Source organism: Capra hircus, chromosome 15, assembly GCF_001704415.2.
Source record: "Capra hircus breed San Clemente chromosome 15, ASM170441v1, whole genome shotgun sequence".
In the NCBI taxonomy this organism is placed as follows: Eukaryota; Metazoa; Chordata; class Mammalia; order Artiodactyla; family Bovidae; genus Capra; species Capra hircus.
Window position 1 is genome coordinate 41505221 of NC_030822.1, and position 21940 is coordinate 41527160.

The 21940-nt window shown below is 36.1% G+C and overlaps 1 protein-coding gene across 5 annotated transcripts in view; it reads left to right on the forward strand.

Annotated features, from left to right (window-relative positions):
- Positions 1-21940, forward strand: part of USP47 (ubiquitin specific peptidase 47) — a 103368-nt gene that overhangs the window by 19939 nt on the left and 61489 nt on the right. Inside the window, exons 2-6 of one of the 5 annotated variants that reach the window (XM_018059546.1) lie at positions 10296-10355; positions 15260-15463; positions 16301-16348; positions 18984-19097; positions 20468-20606. In XM_018059546.1, the coding sequence (XP_017915035.1) occupies positions 10296-10355; positions 15260-15463; positions 16301-16348; positions 18984-19097; positions 20468-20606 (565 nt within the window). The remainder of the gene's footprint in view (positions 1-10295; positions 10356-15259; positions 15464-16300; positions 16349-18983; positions 19098-20467; positions 20607-21940) is intronic. The other 4 variants (XM_013969606.2, XM_018059549.1, XM_018059547.1 and 1 more) reach the window with 4 other exon arrangements.

The window sequence follows — 21940 nt, forward strand, 5'->3', positions numbered from 1 at the left end:
GACAGCTGGTGGTGACCAGCTCAGTGGTTGGACTGAGAAGCTCCAGAGCACTTCCCAAAGCCAAACTCGCACCAAAAAAAGGGTCATGGTCACTGTTTGGTGCTCTGCTGCCCATCTGACCCATGACAGTTTTCTGAATCCTGGTGAAACCATTACATCGAGAAGCATGGTCAGCAAATCTCTGAGATGCACCAAAAACTGCCAACGCCTGCAGCTGACATTTGTCAACAGAATGGGCCCAATAACTGACTGCATGTCACACAACCAGTACTTCAGAAGTTGAAATTGGGCTGCGAGGTTTTGCCTCATCCGCCATATTCACCTGACTTCTCACCAACCAACTACCGTTTTTTCTAAGTATCTTGACAACTTTTTGCAGGGAAAATGCTTCCACAACCAGCAAGAGGCAGAAAATGCTTTCCAAGAGTTCATCAAATCCCAAAGCGCAGGTTTTTAATGCTATAGGAATAAACAAACTTATTTCTTGATAGCAAAATTTGTTGATTGTAATGGTTCCTATTTCGATTAATAAAGATATGTTTGAACCCAGTTATAATAATTTAAAATTCACGGTCCAAAACCACAGTTACTTTTTCACCAACCTAAATATCATTGTTAGTCACCAAGTCATGTCCACCTCTTTTGTGATCCTTTGGAGTGTAGCCTGCCAGGCTCTTCTTTCCATGGGATTTCCCAAGCAAGAGTACTGGAATTGGTGGTCATTTCATTCTCTAGAAGTTCTCCCATCCAGGGATCAAACCCATGTCTCCTGCATTGCAGGAGGATTTACCACTGAGCCACCAGGGAAGCCCTACGTGTATGTATATATACACTCGAATTATTTGAAAATCCTTAATCAATAAGCAAAAGTAATTTTTTTGTTGTTTAAAAGAAAAAAATAGGAATTAATTTCATGTTCATATATATATTTACATATATCCATAATATATTTCATGCATATTATGTGTCTGTAATACAGAACTATTGGAAACCCAATTTGCAAACAGTTTTTGCTGCTTCCACAAATTTTAGTCATAAGTTCTCTTTTAATTTTTATATTTTAAAAAATTGTGGTAAAATATACATAACATAAAATTTCCCATCAAACATTTTTAAGTGTACAATTCAGGGGTATTAAGTACATTAACGTCATTGTGCTGCTTACCATCATCCATCCACAGAAATCTCTTCATCTTGCAAAACTGTGGTCATTTAACAGTAACTTCTATTTCCCTACCCGCTTCCCCTTCTCAGTCTCTGCCAACCACCATTCTGCTTTTCTCTCTCAATGAATTTGACCCCTCTAGATACTTCATGTAAGTGGAAACATACTATATTGTCTTTTTTGACAGAGTTATTTCTCTTAGCATAGTTTCCTCATGGTTTGTCCATTTTGTAGGATATGTCATATGTTTTTTAAAGCTTAATATTATTCCTCTGTTTGTATTATATTTGTTTCCACTCATGCACCGATTGGACTCTTGGGTTGCTTCTACCTTTTGGCCGTAGTGAATAATGCTGCTATGAACATGGGTGTGCAAATATCTGAGTCCTTGCTTTCCGTTCTTTTGGTTATATACGCAGAAGTGAAATGACCAGATCAGTAGGCAGTTTTAGCACTCATAGAAGGTCACATTTTTAAAAAACTTTTTGTGAACCGAAATAATGTAGGTTAAATTTGATTTTGCAGCATAGGTAGTGGAATGACAGGAGACTTGACATCCGTGATGTGTAGCTTTTTATGGAAACAAGCCAACCATCCCATTGAGTTGGTTCTGAATCATTAATGTAGTTTAGAGTTTCGCATGTGTGTTGGCAGCACTAGTGGTAAAGAACCCACCTGCCAGTGCAGGAGACATAAGAGACTCAGGTTTGATCCCTGGGTCAGGAAGATCCCTTGGAGGAGGGCATGGCAACCTACTCCAGCATCTTGCCTGGAGAATCCCATGGACAGAGGAGCCTGCCAGGCTCCTTAGGGGTGCAGAGAGTCAGGCATGACTGAAGCGACTGAGCATGCAAGCATGTCGTCAAGGTAATACTCTAATCACTCATGTAAAATAGCACATATGTTGTCATAGAATATGCTATTCATATTTTATTTTAAATACAAAATGACTTCTTAATATTCTAATCATTTCTGTTTAGAGAACTTCCTTTAGCAGTGCTTCTAGGGTAGGTCTCTCCACAACAAATCCCTTAGTTTTCCTTCATCTGAAAATGTTTTGGTTTTCTTGTCATTCCTGAAGGATATTTTTGCTGGAAACAGAATTCTGAACTGGCAGTCCTTTTCTTTCAGCACGAGGAAAATATTGTGTCTCTGTCATTTCTGATGAGAAACATGCTACATTTGATTGTTTTGCCCTCATAGATGGTGTTTCTCTCTCACTACTTTCAAAATCTTCCTCTTTGTCTTTAGTTTTCAAGGAGCTTGATTAAGATGTATCTTTCTTTAATTTTCTTTGGGTTTATCCTCTTTGGGATTCACTCAGCTTCTTGATTATGTAGTTTTATTATGTCTTTTGCATCTTGCATTTTTTCTTTTTGGCCATACTGTGCAATTTGTGGGATCTTAGTTCCCCCAACTGGGGACTGAATCCAGGACCAGACAGTGAAAGAGCCAGAATCCTAACTATTGGACCACAGGGAACTCCCTGTCTTTTGCAAATTTGGGATGATTTCGGCCATTACTTCTTTGAATGCTCTTTTAGGCTCACTCTCTTTCTTCTTTGCTTACAGGACTTGGGTTATACAAATATTAGATCTTTTGTTTGCAGTCCTGCAGTGACAGATATTTTTTTTTAGAAATTCTGTTTGGTGCTTTTATAAGTCTGCTAATTATCCATTCGTCTGTTGATGGAAATCTACATTGCTTCCGTGTCCTGGCTGTTGTAAATAGTGCTGCAGTGAACCTCGGGGTACATGTGTCTTTTTCAATTATGGTTTTCTCCAAGTATATGCCCAGTAGTGGAATAAAGAAGTTGTGGTATATGTATAAAAATGGAGTATTACTCCATTTATAAAGAGCTGTAAAGAGGAACAAATTTGAGTCCGTTCTCATGAGGTGGATAAATCTGGAGCCTGTTATACAGAGTGAAGTAAGTCAAAGAGAAAAGCAAATATCATATATTAACACATATCTATGGAGTCTAGAAAAATGATGAACGTATTTGCAGGTCAGGAATAGATATGCAGACATAGAGAACAGACTTGGGACACAGCAGGGAAAGGAGAGGGCGGGCCAGATTGAGAGAGTAACATACACATCACCACATGTGAAATCGAGAGCAAATGGGAAGTTAGCCATGTAACCCAGGGAGCTCAACCCAGTACTCTGTGACATCTAGAGGGGTGGGATGGGGTGGGGCATGGGAGGGAGGTTCCAGAGGGAGGGGACATATGTATACTTATAACTGATTTACTTTGTTGTATGGCAGAAATGAACACAACATTGTAAAACAATTATCCTCCAGTTAAAAATAAATTTTAAGAAAAGTCTGCTAATTGCCAACGTCTACTCATGAATTCTAAGGTCTTTTTATTTCTTGAAACATGTTATACATGTTTCTTTTTATAATTTTTATAATGTTTTATAATGTTGAAACTACCAAGTTTCAAACTTTTTTAATTTCATTTTATTTTTTGGCTATGCTGGTTTTCATTGCCACACGAGCTTTTCTCTAGTTGTGGTGAGCAAGGGTTGCTCTCTAGTTGCGGTGTGTAAGCTCCTCATTGCAGTAGTGTCTCTTGGGTTCTAGGGTGCACGGGCTTCAGTAGTTGTGACTCCTGGACTCTAGAGCACAGGTTCAGTACTTGTGGCACTCGGGCTTAGTTGCTCTGTGGCATGTCGGATCCTCCCAGACCAGGGATAGAACCCCTGTCTCCTGCATTGGCAGGTGGATTCTTTACCACTGAGCCACCAGGGAAGCCCCTGTTGCTGATAGTTTCAATATTGAAAATTTTTTCATATGTCATTGCTGTGTTTTATTCCTTGCTGACCCTCATGATTCCTTTTTCATTATATATTTAGTGGTTTAAAATTTTTTTGGAGCTGTTCATTTGTGTTGTGATTATGAGAATACTTTAAAAAAATTTCTTTCTTTAATTTATTTGGCTGTGCTGGATGTTAAGTGTGGAGTACAGGATCTTTGGTCTTTGTCGCATCGAGTAGGGTTGTGGCATGTGGGATCTAGTTCTCTGACTACAAAGCGAACCTAGTCCCCCTGCATTGTGAGCACAGAGTCTTAGCCACTGGGTCGATAGGAAAGTCCCAAGAATAATTTTTATGGAAATTGTTTGAGCTGTGGAATACAGATAGCTTCTTCCAGAAGAAAATTGTGACTGTTTCTGCCATTTATCTCAGAGTACTACTATTCTAGAACCATTTTCAAAGTAATTTTTTTTTACTGCCCAGATAGTGTGAATTGGGATTGTAACCAGCCTGAGGGCCACGTTCTCAGGAGTAACACCCCTGTTCCACTCCAAGGCCATCCTCTTTTAGCATCTAGGAAAAGAGAGGTAGAAGAGTAGTAGAATAGGCAGGTGCATTATTTTTAAATTAAGCTTTCAATTTAGAGTTAATTGTCGATTCACCTGTAGTTCTGAGGAATAAAGAGAGACATTGTGTACTGTTTACCCAGTTCCCTCTAATGGTAATATCAAGTAAACTGTAGTGCAGTATGACAGTCAAGATATTTGCATTGATACAGTCAAGATACAACACATTTTCATCTCCCCAGGGTCTCTCACGATGCCCTTATACAGCTACACTCACTCCTCTCCCAGTCCAGCCCCTTTAATTCCTGGCAATCACTGATCTGTTTTCCATTTCTATATTTGATCATTTCAAAAATGTTGTATAGGCTTACAGTTGCTTGTCCTTTGTATTTCTGTGGTGTCAGTTGTAACTTCTCCTTTTTCATTTCTAACTTTATTGATTTGACCCCTCTCCTTTTTTTTCTTAATGATTCTGGCTAAAGGTTTATCAATGGCAACCCACTCCAGTACTCTTGCCTGGAAAATCCCAGGGATGGAGGAGCCTGGTAGGCTGCTGTCTATGGGGTCGCACAGAGTCAGACACGACTGAGGTGACTTAGCAAAGGTTTATCAGTTTCATTTATCTTTTCAGAGAACCAAGTTTTAATTTCATTACTCTTTCTGTTGTTTTCTTTGTCTCTAATTCTTTTATTTTTGCTCTCGTCTTTATGATTTCTTTCCTTCCACTAGTGTTTGACTTTTTTGTTCTTCAGTTGCTTTGGATAAGGGTAGGTTGTTGATTTGAGATTTTCCTTGTTTCCTGATGTAGGATTGTATTGCTGTGAATCTCCCTCTTAAAACTGCATTTGCTGTGTTTCAGAGTGTTTGGATCATTGTTTTTTCATTTTCATTTGTCTCCAAGTATTTTTTATTTCCTCTTTGATTTCTTCAGTGACCCATTAGTTGTTTAGTAACATGTTGTTTAGCCTTCATGTGTCTTTTTTTCTGTAGTTTTTTTCTTTTAGTTGATTTCTAATCATTAGTGTTGTGGTCTAAGATGCTCCATATGATGTCAGTTCTCTTAAATTTACCAAGATTTGCTTTGTGGCCCAGCAGATGATCTATCCTGGAGAATGTTCCTTGTGCACTTAAGAAGAATGTGTATTCTGCTGCTTTTGGATGGAATGTTCTGTAATTATCCATTAGTCCATCTGATCTAATGCATCATTTAAAGCCTGTTTTTCCATATTGATTTTCTGTTTGTATGATCTGTCCACTGATATAAAAAGCCCCCCACTATTATCGTGTTACTGTCAATTTTTCCTTTTATGGCTTGCCTTATATATTGAGGTGCTCCTATGCTGGTTGCATAGATATTTATGATTTATATCTTCTTAGATTGATCCCTTGATCATTATGTAGTGTTCTTCTTTTTATCTCACAATAGTCTTTATTTTAAAGTCTATTTTGTCTGATTTGAGTATTGCTACTCCAGCTTCCTGGAGCTTGTTCTTGTCCCTCTGGTGGGTATGGCGTGTTAGGGGGTGTGTTTAGAGGTGGCTGTGCCTTCAGGACAGACTTTAGGCAACCTGTCTGCTGATGAGTGGTACCGTGTTCCCACCCTGTTGGTTGTTTGGCTTGAGGGGTCTCAGCACTGTAGACTGCAGGCTGTGAGACGGGGTCAGGTCTCGGTGCCAAAATGGTGACCTACACGAGAGTTCACGCTGATGTATATTCCCTGGGGCCTCTGCCACCAGTGTCTTTGCTCCCGCAGTGAGCCACAGTCAACCCACGCCTCCCCAAGAGAGCCTTTAACATCTGCAGGTGCATCTGGCACAGGCTCCCAGGGAGTCACTGCTTTGCCCTGTTCTAGTGCATGTGAAATCTTGTGTGCACCGTCCAAGAGTGGAGCCTCTGTTTCCCCCAGACCTGTGCAGCTCCTGCACTCAGACCCTGCTGGTCTTCAAAGCCAGATGCACTGGGGGATGCGCCCAATGCCAGAGCCCCAGGCTGAGGAGCTTGATGGGAGGCTCAGAACTCACTCCTGTAGGAGAACCTCTGAAATATAATTATCCTTCGGTTTGTAGGTCATCAAATGGTCGGTATGGGATTTAATTATATTGTGAGAGCACCCCTCTTACCATCTCACTGTGGCTTCTTGTTTGTCTTTGGATGTAGAGTGTCATTTTTTTTTGCAGGTTCCAGTCTTTTTTGTCAATGGTTATTCAGCTGTTAGTTGTGATTTGGGGTTTCCATGACAGGACGTGAGTGCAGTTCCTTCTGCTCTGCCATCTTGCCTCCTCCTGAGTTGAATCTTTACTAGATCTTTCGTTTGTTTCCTTTTACATACTTCCCTGTGCCTTCTTAAAATGCAGAATATAGTTTAAAACTTTTTATATTCTTGCCCACTAATTATATCATCTGTATTATATCTGGGTTAATTTTTATTGATTTTTCTACTCATTAGGGATGGGTCATCATTTCCTACTTTGATGGCATGCCTCTTAATTTTAAATTGGATTCCAAATACTGTGATTTTTATGTTGATGAGTGCTGGGTATATTATTTCCATAGATATTCTTGAGCTTTGCTCTCTGACAATGTGAATTTACTTGTAAACATTTTGAGCCTTTTGCGGCTTGCTTTTTAGTATTTTAAGATTGACCCAGAATAGCCTTTATTGTATTTTTATTTTTTTATTTACTTTTGGCTGTGCTGGCACTTTGTTGCTGCTCCGGCTTTCCTCTAGTTGTGGCAGGCAGGGGCTACTCTTCATTGCAGTTTGTGGGCTTCTCATTCTTGCTGCGAAGCACGGACTCTAGGACACGTGGGCTCAATAGTTGCGGTTCCCAGGCTCTAGAACACAAGCTCAGTAGTTGTGGCACACAGCCTTAGTTGCTCTGCAGCATGTGGGATCTTCCTGGACTAGGGATTGAATCTGCGTCTCCTACATTGGCAGGCGGATTCTTTACCACTGAGCCACGAAGGAAGCCCCCCAGAATAACCTTTAGATTAGGCCTGATTTGGTTCCACTGCTGAGACAGTACTCTTTTGTCTGCTCTTATCTGATGCCTATGTATTATGGTTTTCTTTTTACTCTGGCTGGTGGGAACTGAAGTGAGCTCAGGGATTCTTTCCTTGGTTCTTTGCCTTGCCTAGGTAGATTCTTAACATGTATATGTTGATGAGTACTCCACTGAATACTCAGGGAGGACCATTACATATCTCTGGAGCATGCTATTTGCATATCTTTCACCTCTTCAGTATTCTGCTCTGTAAATTCTCGCTGAATTGGCCCGCTTGAATTTCTAACCTCTTCTTTTCAGCTCAGGGAGATTGCTGAACTCTAACTGGGTTCTTCTGCCAAGTAGCTTACCTTGTTCGTTTCTATTTTCGCAGGGATCACTGTCCTGTGTTATCTGTTACTTAATATTTTTAAACTATTGTTTCATATATTTCATCTCTTCTTTTTAGTTGTTTAAGGTGGAGAAGGTTAATTCAATCTGCTGTTTCATTTTGGCTCATAGTAGAAGTTTTTTGGAGTTAACAATAAATAATATCATAAATATATCAAGTGGCTTAAGTGCTGTGGAGAAACCTGAAGCGAGAAAGGGAGGTGAAGAGGATTGCGATTTTAAATTGAATGGTGAGAAGAGAGTTTGAGAAATTGGCTCTTTTGATTATCTTTTGCGTACCCACACACTTAATGACTTTTGCTCATGGATGTGCAGCTTGGGCAGACCTGGACAGGGACAGCTTGTTCTGCTCTGCTTGGCGTCAGTTGGGGCATCTGAAAGTCTGGGGGCTGGAATCATCTGAATGCTTCCTCACATGTATGGTGCTTGATGCTAGTTGCCAGATGGCATCTCAGTTGGATTGTGGTTAGAACATTTACACATGACCTTCTCATATGGCTGCTTGGCTCCTACACAGCATAGTGGCCAAATTCCAAGGATGAGCATCTGAGGGAAAGCCAGGAAGAAGCTTTATTGCCTTTTCTAACCCAGTCTTGAAAGTAATGTTATGTATCATAGAAAGTCACACTGGCTAGCCCATATTAAAAGGAACTGGAATTAGACTCCTAATCTTGCTGGGAGGCATGTCAAAGAATTTGTGCACCACCACACATCACTTCCTGGCCTTTTGGCTAAGATCAAGTGTAAAGCCACCACAGTGAAAATTTGTGAAAAGAAGGTAAGGATATCTAAAGGAAGCATCACATGTACAGTGTACAGAAATGGAGAGATTCTGAGGCTAGTGGTTACCTGATGCCTTAGATTTGTTTGTTGCTGAATTCCCTTGTACAATGTCCACTCCTTGAAGGCAAGGGCTTTTATTCACCGCTATTTTCTCAGCACCTAAAACATTGTTTGACAGATAGTTGTAGTTTAATTCTTATTTCTGGAAGAAATACTCAGCCTTTTGGTGCCAGGTATCAAAAAATCATAAAAATGAATATGTAATCTTTGATATACTAATTCTTTCTTTAGGCCGTAATCTTCAGGGAAAACTGTACAAATAAGCAAAGCAATAGCGGAAATTTTAAAGTATCTGAATGTCCATTAACAGAATAGTTAAATAAATTTTGATTGGACTGTATAATGGAACACTGCAGTTTTCAAACTCAGTGTTTTGGCCCAGAAAGATGAGTGAGTATTGAGGGGAAAGGAACAGAATTTAAATGATGGTGTTCAGAATGATTCTTTTGGTTAATAGTTTTTAATATGCATAGAATGCAGAGGATCTAATAGGATGTATATCAAATTGTTAATAAGTGCTATAGGAGTTATTTTAGACTTGCTTGTCAAAAAATATGTACTACCATTATAGTAGAAACATATTTCTATTGTAAAAGAAAACTGTAAAAATTTTTAATTGATGTAGAATAGTATCTAAATGCCCAACTCTTTGTGATCCCAGCCTACCACGCTCCTCTATCCATGGAATTTTCCAGGCAAGGATACTGGAGTGGTTTGCCATTTCTTTCTCCAGGGAGATCTTCCCAACCCAGGGATCAAACCCAGGTCTCCTGCACTGCAGGCAGGTTCTTTACCAACTGAGCTACCAGGGAAGCCTGTGAATGATAAAAAGCACCTTTTAAAACAATATGTTGGTTTCCTTTTATTAATTAAAGAAGGTGGAGAAAAAATTTATACAGAAAAAGTATGGAATGTTAAACCAAGATTTTTCAAGAGATTATGTCTTGATTATAGGTTATCCTATAGATAACTGGTATAGACTTCTACTTAAAAGTTCTGAATGTAATATACAGTGTGATAACTGTAGTTAACAATACTGTATTGTATAGTGGAAAATTGTTAAGATAATAGGACTTAAAAGTTCTCATCACAGGGATAAGAACATTGTAACTATTGTCAGATGATAGGTATTAACTAAACTTACTGTAGTAATTAATCATTTTGGAATATATACTTTTATCAAGTCATTATGTTGTACACCTTAAAACTATTACAGTTATACATTAATTATATCTCAATAAAACTAGGAAAATATGTGACTTAGAACATTTGATTTATACAGTTATGAAGCTACCACGCTTTGTTAAAATGTGGTTGTTTTCCATGTTAATATTATATTTATCACCATAACATAGGCTTTCAGTAACTTTCAAGAGTAATTGAGGCTTAAGATTAAAATTACAAATATAATTTATGCATAAAATCTTAGATGGTATAATAATACTTTAATTCACACATATTTTGTTGCAAAAATGCCTTTAGGTTAATTGTTCTCATTTCACTGTCTTATCTTTTTATTTTAAAGAAATGATTTGTAATTTATTTTGTTCTTATATACCATAGGATGTGTTTTGGAGATGCAGACAAAATATCTTTGATGAAATGAAGAAGAAATTTTTACAGGTAGACTGCTGATATAATTGCTTTAGTGTGATCAGCAGAGCAAGTAACAGCATGTTAGTATTTTTGTTTAATAACAAGGCATGTCTTAAGTTTTATGGTTGCCTATTTTATTTCTACCTGATTTTAATAACAAGTCACCTTAAATGAATATATGTCTGATAGCACCTTGTCTTTAACAAATGAATGAGGTGGGAAAATGATGTAAAAAACTATAGAACCCTTTGTTTTGACTTTTGGGTATAGTAGTTGTCTGTTTTATACAGATATATTTATTTTCTGAAATATTAATAGTGCTGAGATTAAGTCATTTAATAATTTACAGAGTCAAGACCCAGAAATCTTAACTTGAAAACTTATACAGAAATTAAAAACAACATGTATGCACTAGAAACTTAAAACATTCCTCTGATGTAGCATCCCATTCTAACCTTTACTTAATACCTCGTTTCACTCAGACTCCTTTATCTCTAGGCTCAAGGTTCTTTATTTAATTTCTTCTATTCTCTCCAGGCGATCTGTGGCAAGAGACCACTTAGAAAATACATTAGAGTTTGGTGGGGAGTTAGAATAAAATGGAGGGAGGATCTTAAAAATAAATTAATCTTTTTCTCGTTTAAGACTCCCAGCACTACCCCCAGGAATTGTTACTTGTTAAGGTAGAAACGGACAATCTGAATGAGGCTGATAAATTTAATAAATTTCAGTCAGCAAAAATATTTACACCGTCAGTTGTTTTTTTCCAGTTTGTGGCAGTGTATTAACCATGAACTGTGGATACCCAGAAGGGTAATTTTCTAAGGCCTCATTTCTTAGTTCATAGCAGTTTCTTTATCAAGAAGTAGATAAAATGGACTCTGTGTGTGTGTGTGTGTGTGTGTATTTTTAAGTTTATAACCATAGTATAACATTGAAAAGAAGAAAGTCCTGAGAGAAGATGGGTTGACAGATTTAGAGGTGTAGAGGTCCTTTCTTAATGTTTTAAAATTCTTCATAAATTAATTTTTTTCTTAGAAAAATCTTAAACTTGATAGCTTTGAATTTTGTTTGATATTAACTTTTCTGTGTGTGAACACCATTTTAAATATATGCAGTAATTATGCACCTCGTTTTGTGTTTTTTACTAAGAAATACGTAGGAATTTTTTTTTAATGAAACAAATACTATGATATTAACTTCATAGAACAGAGATTTGAACTTAGAACTGTTCAGAATGCCAGGAATAAGAGATAAGATGACTTGAGAGGCACACATCCCTTTAGCAGACTCAGAGACTTCTTAGGCAGAAGGACTGTGTCGACCACCTCTAGATGTTCTGACAGTGATCCTTAATCTTTGGACCATATATTTGCAGTGTTTTTATCCCAGTATATTTTACCTTTTGTAAATAAGACTATCATTTTTGTTTGTTCTTTCAAGGACTCTTTTTTTCAGGCTTTGCTAGGAAATCTGTTTCTACAGAGATCATAAAGACAGATCACTCTCTTAGCTTACAGTGTTAATATAACTCCTGTTGACTGTCCCCTTTTTCTCACAAATGTAATATTACTGTGAGTTGCCCACAAAGTAAGTAGTCTTAATTTTATACTCTGTACCTTTTTGTAATTGACTAGATTTTCTTTATAGAGAATTTTATGCCTCTAATAGCTCACCAGACATAGATGAAATATTTTCTCAAGTGGGACATGCCTTAGGCTTTTCTGAAACTTCGAATTTTTTTTTCTTAACTGTTGTCTCTCATTCATTATAGAACTTTCACTAACGTGAAAATTGTGCTCCCTTCCCTAAATTAAGATGTGTGTTCAGATGCTTTACCTTAATGTTGGGTGTTGTATTTAAATGGACACCCTCCCACTACCAGCCACCATCACTAATGCTATCACATATTTTTCCCAGCCAGCGCTTGCATGTGCTTGAATGTATTTCTGTTATCTATTACTATGAAACAGTCTACCCCAGAACTTTATGGCTTAAAACAGCTAGTTTATTTGTTCACAGTTCTTTGAGATGGGATTTGGGCAAAGGCTTAACCAGTCAGTTTTCCACTCTGAATAGCATATTGGGAGGCAAGAGGAGGAAAGAGATTTTGCTTCAGTGTAATTAGTGTTGGCATTCATGGTAACAGAAATTCACATGTAATCCATGGATGATAGCCATATAGTAGATAAAGTTCGGACTGAAAAATGGACCAGGAGGTTGAGTCTAAAGTAATAGAATTTACTTACGGCTATCTTAGAACTTTAAAGAAGACCAAAGCTTGTTCAAGTTATCCTAGAATTGAATTTGAGAGCAATATGTGATTGACCCGGAAATTCTTAAAGGAAGCTTAAGGAAACAGAAAAATGCACAAAATTTTACATAGGTATTCATCATAAAATTATTTCCAGAGTGTAAAAAAAGTCTAACTTAAGAGTCAGTAAAATAAAATTGATGGAACAAATTATTATTAATCCATGTAATAAAATACTATTCAATTGTTAAAATGATGAGATAGAAAAAACTTGACAAGGAAAGATTATATGTATATAAGAGAAGAAAGACATTTCAAAACAGCATATATATTCTATCTGAACATTTGTGTTTTAAATGCATGCATGTATATATCTGTTTGTGTATGTGTAGGAAAAATATTTGGAAGAATATAGACCAAAATGTTCACAGTTACCTTTACCTGTGTTATGAATTATAGTCAATTTCCACTTTTTCCTTCATACTTTTCCTTTTTTTTTTAAAGGAACAAAATTCTTAACATGCAGTGCACAGAAAAGAAAGTTGTTGTTATTAAAAAGAATAAAAGACATAGGTAAAATTAGCGTTTTTGTTTACTACAGTACAATTAGCCTTCAGATTAGATTCCACTGGGGCTAATTTTACCAACATCTGGATGTGGGAGAGGAGGCTGGAGTGCCTGTGCCTTGTACTCAGTTAGGGAAGAACCAGGACTTGCTGATGGCCATATGATGATGTCATATCACCATTCTTAGGTAGACTGCTATGCCAGTGCTTCTGATTCCTGAATTGTTAGGTAGAGTTCTCTTCCTTGGACCCTTAACTCGAACTTACCTGAAGCTTTAAAATCTTGCCACGATAGTGCTTTTCACTTGGAAGACTTGAGTCTACCTCTGAAGTATACTATTGAAACTGTAAAAGCAGACCTTTTGTAGTTGAAATTGTTTTTGAGTTTCTCCTTCCTTTATTGTAAACCAGAGTTTAAAAAGGGTCCACTTTATATTTCTCAGTTTGACATTAAAATGTGTAAAACCATCTATTGTAAGTGTTAATGTAACATCCTAAGTTTTCAGCTGAAGACTTTTTTTATTATCCTGTTTATTTGATTAAAAGAGTATTTTTCTTTGGTTTTAAAGGGGTATTATTGGTAGTTAAACATCTTGTTTTGTGTGAAATACAGTGCTAGTCAATCTTAAACAATATACTTCTTTTATGGCCACTTACTTCTGTTCTAAACTATCTGGATTAACCTTAGTTTAAGTAATCTTTTACAAATTCCAAATTGTATTGATATATGGCAGAAACTAATTACCATTATATTACTTTACCAAACAAAAACTGTGGCTGTTCTGTCTACAGTACTTGTCTGTGATAATAAGTATTCTTATTTTAAAATGGATAATATAGAAGCAGCAAAAGACTGAAGTTGATATTATTGTGTGTTTTTTTTTGTTTGTTTTAAGAAGGAAAGAAATACATTCTTGTATACAGTACCGGTTCGTATAGTTCACATTTTTGCAAAAGTCTTTTGTGGGAATGGTGAGAGGAAATAACTGCCTCACTAGACTTTGAGGGAAAGGAAGAGATTTACATAATCAGATTTGCATATTAAAATACTGTTCTGGATTGAAGGAAGATAAGAGTGAGAGAAACTATTGCCATATCTTAATGTAAGATTCTGATTACTGCAGGCAGGAATAAAGAAAAAGGAATAGTTCAAGAAATAATCAGATGGTAGAAATGATAGAATTTGGTAATTATACAAGGTGAAGAAGGAGGAAGAAATGAAGAATATGCTTACCTGTCTGGTTTCAGCAGTCTGTAGATGATGGTACCATTCATTGAGTTGGGCATTACAGGAGGAAGAAGAGAACTTATTTCACTACAGTGTCTGATGTAGCCGACTATCCATGTGGAAGATAGGAAAAAAGTCTCCTTTAACAGCTTGAGGGAATGCATAGCTTCCTTGAGAAAATCTTTTTCAAAATTTTTCTTCTCAGATTTACTAGATGAAAAAGTATGAAAAAAATTTGTGATTCTAATTCCTTGTACATTGATAATAGAAAAGTATTTTTTTCCTGGCTTACCTTTACCCCACTGCTGGCTAGTCTCTTTGGGTAAGCTTGTTAGCTCCTAACACACTGATAAATGGGGTAAATGGGGTTTTTGGACATTCAGTCTTTGGGCATGACAAGGACAACATAAAGGTCAGGATGCCTGATTGCTTATATCCTTTAGTTATGGATTTTGCAGTCTGAGATAATCCTCATTGCATTTCTAGACAGTTCCCTTTCTGTTTCATCAGGAAACCCAGAAATGCTGGATATAACCGTGTTAGCATAGTAGTGACACATTTTTAAGGATCAGATTTTGTTGTTTTCAACTGAAAATTGCTCAGGTAAACTGTCTTTATGGGCTTGTTGGTCATTGATTTGCAGCCTTAAAAGGTGAAAGCAAATATCCATAAGAACAACGGCTTATTCTTATATACGCCCCAGTTTTCCCAAAACAAACATGCATGGTGCTTTATATGTTTGACATATCCAGTAGAGTTTCAGACATAAAACAGTAATATTCGCACAAAGAAAATAGTATTTTGTGTTGTTTTGCATTTAGTAGTAGAAAACAATAATAAAATTTTTCGTTAAAGATAAATAATATATTTTTTAAAATTTCAGATAGAAAATGCTGCTGAAGAACCAAGAGTCTTATGTATAATACAAGATACTACTAATTCAAAGACGGTGAATGAACGGATCACTTTAAACTTACCAGCTTCTACTCCACTCAGAAAGCTCTTTGAAGATGTGGCCAACAAAGTAGGCTACATAAATGGAACCTTTGATTTGGTGTGGGGGAATGGAATCAATACTGCTGATATGGTAAAACTCTAAACTGAAAGCATCTTTTCTTAAGCTGCTAATAATATTATAGTTGCTGTTATTATTAATGAGTATATTAAATCCTGGAACCCTTCTTGATATCATAAGCAAAACTGTAGAGTGTATGTGCAACTCATCCCTTTACCTTCATTTGAAATTCAGCATTTGATTATCTTAAAGTCTGCACAGTGTTATTTCGTTAGTTTTTTTATTCACGTGAGTTGATTATCATAAGATTGTGTCATCTATGGAAAAATTTCCAACATTTACTGAATGGGATAATACTCAGTTTTAAATATTTAAGTGAGAAAAGCAGAGTATAAAATCTTATGTATTTTATAATTAATGTTTTGAAAAGGAGAGAAAAATGTAATATATAGGAAGAGAAAGGAATATAGAAGGACTTGGATCTGCAGTGTAACAGAGATTATGTACCACACAGAGTGATGAAACACCTGATGAGAAAAGTTGGTGGTACCATGACTTCTGCTTCAAAGATCTCACAGTAGAGTTGTAGAGACAAGTGCATAAAAAAAAACTACATTAACATGTTTCAAGTATTAGTGTTATTTATGAGTCTGCTCTAAATGCAAAGAGGAGGCGCCGATCAGTTTTGCATGGGACAGTAGCAAGAAGACTGTTGAGCTGAATCTCGTCTGTATTAATAGTACGCCTTATAGTCTTTTTTTGCCCCCTGACTCTCAGTCCAAATTCACCCTGTGTACTATTGTTAAAATTATCTTCAGTCATCTTAAATCGTAGTACTCCTGTCATCTTCCAGTTTAGAAATCTTTAATGACTGCTCACTGCCCACTGATTAAAAATCATATTCCCTAGGTTAGCATTCAAGACAATTGGTCCTTCAAGTCTAATCTTAACTCACAGGTAGGACTAATTTATTTTAACATAAAATTTAACTTCATCTCCATGTTTTTGCTTATGTTAACCTCTTCCTGTCCTATACCATTGTTGCTCTTCAATTTCCCAGGAAAATACCTTTAATAGCAAATGAAGTTGAATGTGTATCTTCATCATATTTGGAGGGTATGGTCTTAATTGGTTCTATAGAAGAATAAGAGGTGTTGGATATTGCTTGATTTTCCTTTAAAATTGATAATATTTTACCATCTATTTCATAATGTATTCTTTTAAAATATAGAACTAGTGTTTTTAAATGGGAAAAGAATCTGAAAAAATAATAGCTATACATGTATAACTAAATCGCTTTGTTCTATGCCTGAAACTAACACATTGTAAATCAGTTCTACTCCAATATAAAATAAAATTGTTTTTCAGTGTGTATTTACAAAAAAACCCTAGTGTTTTAAATTAACCAACCTTTTCCCTGTGAAATTGGTCAGTAAAATTGGTAGTCCCCAACAGGTTCTACAATGAAAAATGATATTTAATCTGAAACTTTGAATATTCTGTTTTACATTACTATGTAACTTCTAGTGTTGCCTGTTTTTCAACTTAAAGGAGTCCTATACTACCATATACGTTTGCCTAAGTCCTGTTTATCTCTTACTTTTAAGAAACTTTACTTGATGTTTCCTCATGCCACTTTAAAAATAATCTTTGTCTTTGTCCTCTTATTGTGCTTTTTCTTCTGCTATGCCACTTATATAGTCTTTTTATTATGATGGTTATTCATTTATGTCTTTTCACTTGATAGAACGTATTTTCATGGCTGGGACCTCAGTATTAGTTTGTATCCTCCAAAGATACTGTCCCTAGGCACTCAAAAAGTGTTTGTTAAATTAACATCTGCAGTAATTTCAGATAGCACTGTGCCAGGATTAACAGTTTTTCTTTCTTCTACTGTAACTGTTTTTAAGTACTTCATTTTTGTGCTTTAATTTGCCTACAAGTATACTCTTACCTTACTGTACAATGCCGCATGTATGCTTCTCTAAAAACCTAATTCATTTATCTACTCACCCTTTTATATATACAGACTCATATTTATTAAGGTAAACCCTCCCTCCCCATGTGTTCTAGCTGTATCATCTCATCTTTTATGCCTGAGAGATGCTGAGCGTCCTGGTTCCTGTCAGAATATAAAGGAACCAAAGATACCTTTTTTTCTTTCTTTTCTTTCTTTCTTGTGGCTTCTCTTAGCTTCTGGTTCTCTGTATCCTATTTTTCTCATGGATTTCTACATGTGAGCCAAAGTTAAGTGAATTTTGATAAATTTATTTTATTACTTAACACTTACTTTGTGCTTACTATGTACCTAGTTTTGTTCTGATACTAGACTTTATACAAATATAACCTTATTTAATTCTTTTAACCACCCTATGAGGTAAGTGCTATCACAGCTTTGTATTAAGGGTGAGGAAACTGAGTCATGGGGAAATGAAGTAACTTGTGCTAAGTCACACAAATAGCAAAGTGGCAGAATCTCTTAGAGTTAATTTTTTTGTCCTTAATACCTGTACTTTTATATAATGTTAATTTTCTAAGAAAGGCATCTCCATAAAACAAGGCCTTCTAAAGAGAGAATCCTCATGTCTTTGAAACATTAAAAACATCTCTTAATGAACAAAAGTTTTTTTTAAATTGGTGGATAATTGCTTTACAATTTTGTGTTGGATTCTGCCATGCAACAACGTGAGTCACTCATAATTACATTAATACAAATATGCTTTCCCTCCTGAGCTGCCCTCTCCTCCCCCATCCCACCCCTCTGGGTCATCCCAGAGTAGCAGGCTGGCTTCTTGTGTTATTTAGCAACTTTCCACTCCCTGTCTATTCATGTTTAACACATGATGGGTATACATATCACTGCTGCTTTCTCAGTTTGTCCACCCGCACCTTCCCCCACTGTGTCGACAAGTCCGTTCTCTACCAGCTTCACAAAGTAGTTTTTTAAACAAAAGAGTATCCTTCATTTTTCTCAGCAGTAGGCCGGAGTGTTGGGTTAGTAACTGATCACTTCTATCTCCCTGGGATCTTCTGAATCCTGCCAGTAGACTTGAAGTAGGTATCATTTATTAGGACAGGCTTTTCCTTCATTTCTAAAAGTGCCCTTTTTTAAATATTACATGATTATATAAGTTGGGTTGCTTGTGCATAGTGTTTCCTTATATGGGAATTCTTATTATGTTCCTATATCAAAACATGTTTTTAGTTATATAAAATATTCTTTACCTAGTTTAGTTTTCATGAAAACCCATTGAATACTGTATTGCATACATTTTAGAGAACACTGAAACATAAATGCTTATAATTCTTTTTTGTGTGTAGCACTTCAGTTTTTTTAGATGTTGGAAAATGTGAAAAGATGGGATACCTGTCAGTATGTATGCTGTCACTGGGCTTAGCCATCCCAGTTCATGAATAGATGAATGAATTCAAACCTAAATTGACAGAATTTATCAGAATCTTCATTTTTTAAAAATACTACTTACGCCCAATAATTGTAGATCTGTGTCTATTTACGTATTACTTTTTTTATTATCATTAATGTTTCTCATTATCTGAGTTACTTTTTATTTATTTTTTTTAACACCTGTAGGCTCCACTGGATCATACCAGTGATAAGTCTCTTCTTGATGCTAATTTTGAGCCAGGAAAGAAGAACTTCCTGCATCTGACAGATAAAGATGGTGAACAGCCTCAGATACTGCTGGTAAACTGTTCAGAAAGCCCTGTACTCGTAATTCTCGTGCACTGTCACCTACTGTTTGGAGAAAGGAGAGATGTGGTTTGCACAGCTTGTGTATAATGAATAACTTCTCTGTGTTCTGTTGGGTTGCTGTGAATACGTATGTTAATATGGCTGCACTGGGCATCCGCCTTCCCTTTGTGTGCAGTCTCTTGCCACGCTGGCCATCACCACTACAACAAGAGTGGGGATGGGTCTAGGGTCTCTTACTGCATTTCAGTGGCCTTTGCTTTGGTTAAGCGTTGGCTTGTGTGCTGTAAATCTTTGGCGATTTTGCCAGGTTTTCTGGTATTGTGGTAGAGAAACAGACCCCCAGAATTAGCTACTCTGTTGTTTTTGCCCCCACTCCCGCCCCACCCCTTTTTAGAATGACTAGTTTGTAAAGTTATATGATTTATTTCTGTTCTCTTTAGTGTTTGCTGCAATTCATATTTCAATAGGATTTCCTGTTTAGTTCAGTGGCTTTAGTGATCGTTGAATCTAGTAACTCCTAATTTGAGAGGCATTCAGTGAAAAAACCTGGTCTGATTTAACTTGCTGCTTTACAGACTGAGTAAACTAAGGCTCACAGAGTTTATGGACTTTTTCAGAACCCTTCTCTTTAATGCAACTTCTCAGGAAAAGTTCTTCTGTTTGATGCTTTTCATTTAGGAGTCTATTGTGAATTAGAGTGCCTCTCTAGATAGTAGACAGTAGTTAAACATAGGGCATCCATTTCAAAGCAATACCAGAAAATGTTCTGACCTACTTTAATCTCACTGTTCATCTTTATGACATCATGAGAAGATTTAGGTTAGTCTGAGTAACATTGAAACTAAACTAGCTATTAATTTGGGGATTCTTGTTTTAAAATTCTTAATAATTACTCTTCAACTCTGTCTTAGTTGCTTGTGCTGATTTTATATCCTTTATTCCCTTTGTACATTTTCCTCATTGATAGGAAGTTTGTTATTGGAGATAATAGGAACCTTTCCATTTCATTCAATACTTACTGAGTATTCTCTACCTTCCAGGCCTACTTAGCAAAGATGATAGAAAAATAAATGATAAACTGTCATCAGTGAGTTCATAACTGTAAATCTCTCTCATTTAAGCAAAATTGAAAGAGAATTAAATTTGAGAAAGTAGGAACTTTGGAAGGAGACCTAAGCATTTCTCTAAAGTGTTTTATATTGGGCACGTTTCAGACCTTCCTGTAGGAAATAGTCAGGGAATGTCTTGATGGTGCTGGTAATGCCTTGTCTTTTTTTCATTGCCTCAGGAATTAGTATGCCTTTTTTCATTGTTTTAGCAGTATTTACCACTCAGTAAATATTGGTTATGCTGTATTTTAGGAGGATTCCAGTGCTGGGGATGACAGTGTCCATGACAAATTTATTGGTCCACTTCCAAGAGAAGGTTCTGTGGGCTCTACCAGTGATTATGTCAGCCAAAGCTACTCCTATTCATCTATTTTGAATAAATCAGAAACTGGTAAGATTTATGATTGTTGTATTTTCATAAAACCGTAGGGCATTAAACCTAGAATAATCTTAGCAATCTAAACCTAATCTTCTCATTTTATGGATTAGAAAACTCAGACCCAAAACAAGATCACTAGTGAGCAGAAGCAAAGTTAGAACAAGAATGGTTTCCCTTTCCTTCGTCTCATTGTTATCTTTATTGTTACTGCTACTGTTTAGTAAAAAAACAAATTGGATTTTGAAAGAAGTAATTTTTTTGATAATTTCTTATCTTGAATTTAATCTTAAGTTTTTGAAGTTTACTTCCTCTGGAAAGGGATGTATAATATCTGTGTGGATTACAGTAGATTTACGGAGCTAACTTTTATGTGGAAACAAATGGGTCGGGCTTATTTTATTGGAACTACTGTGTTATGTTCTGCTTTAATCTAATCATATGTTAGACATTAATCATGTAATTAAGAAATTCCTGCTAGCTTATCTTGAATATGTTATGTTTAAAACTAACAAATTTTTGAATTTTTTTCAATTTTTTGAGCTAGTAGAATTGCTTTATTTATGCATTTTTTAATTTATATATAAGACTGGTTAATTGCCTGAAAATGTAATCTGAACCATTTTACATATTATTTTGCTTTTGATTGTATAGCTAGTTAATGTTATTTCATGATAGGTATGGCTTCAGAGTGTTTACTCTTAGAACTTCAAAACAGAGATGATTGTAAATATAACACACAATTATCTAGTATAAAGGCTTCCCTGGTGGCTCAGCTGGTAAAGAATCCACCTACATTGTGGGAGACCTAGGTTCGATCCCTGGGTTGGGAAGGGAATGGCTACCCACTCCAGTATTCTGGCCTGGACTGTATAGTCCATGGGGTCGCAAAGAGTCAGACACGACTGAGTGACTTTCCCTTTCACTTTCATCTAGTATAAAAAGAGAAATATATAATTACATGTAGGTTTTGTTTTAATGTGTTCTGTAGTCTTCCACTTACTATATTTTGTATTGAAATATAGAATAATTTACTCACAGCTAAGCATTTGTACAGGCTTAATTGCATATTTGTTGTGGAAATAGTAAAAACTGGTCAGGTTTGGAATTTGCAATCAATTTATATAAGTAGAACTTTTTGCAGCAAACTACCAAGACTAAAAGAGAATGCAAAAGTATCCTTTATTTCAGATAATAGCAAATGAGAAAGCTGCTTCTCGCTACACTGTCACGAGTAGTGATTCTCAAAATTTTATTTATTTAAAAATCATTTGGGGATACTTGTTAAAAATGTAGGTTCTGAGGCATTACTCCCAAAATACTGATTTAGTTACTGTTGAGTAGACTGG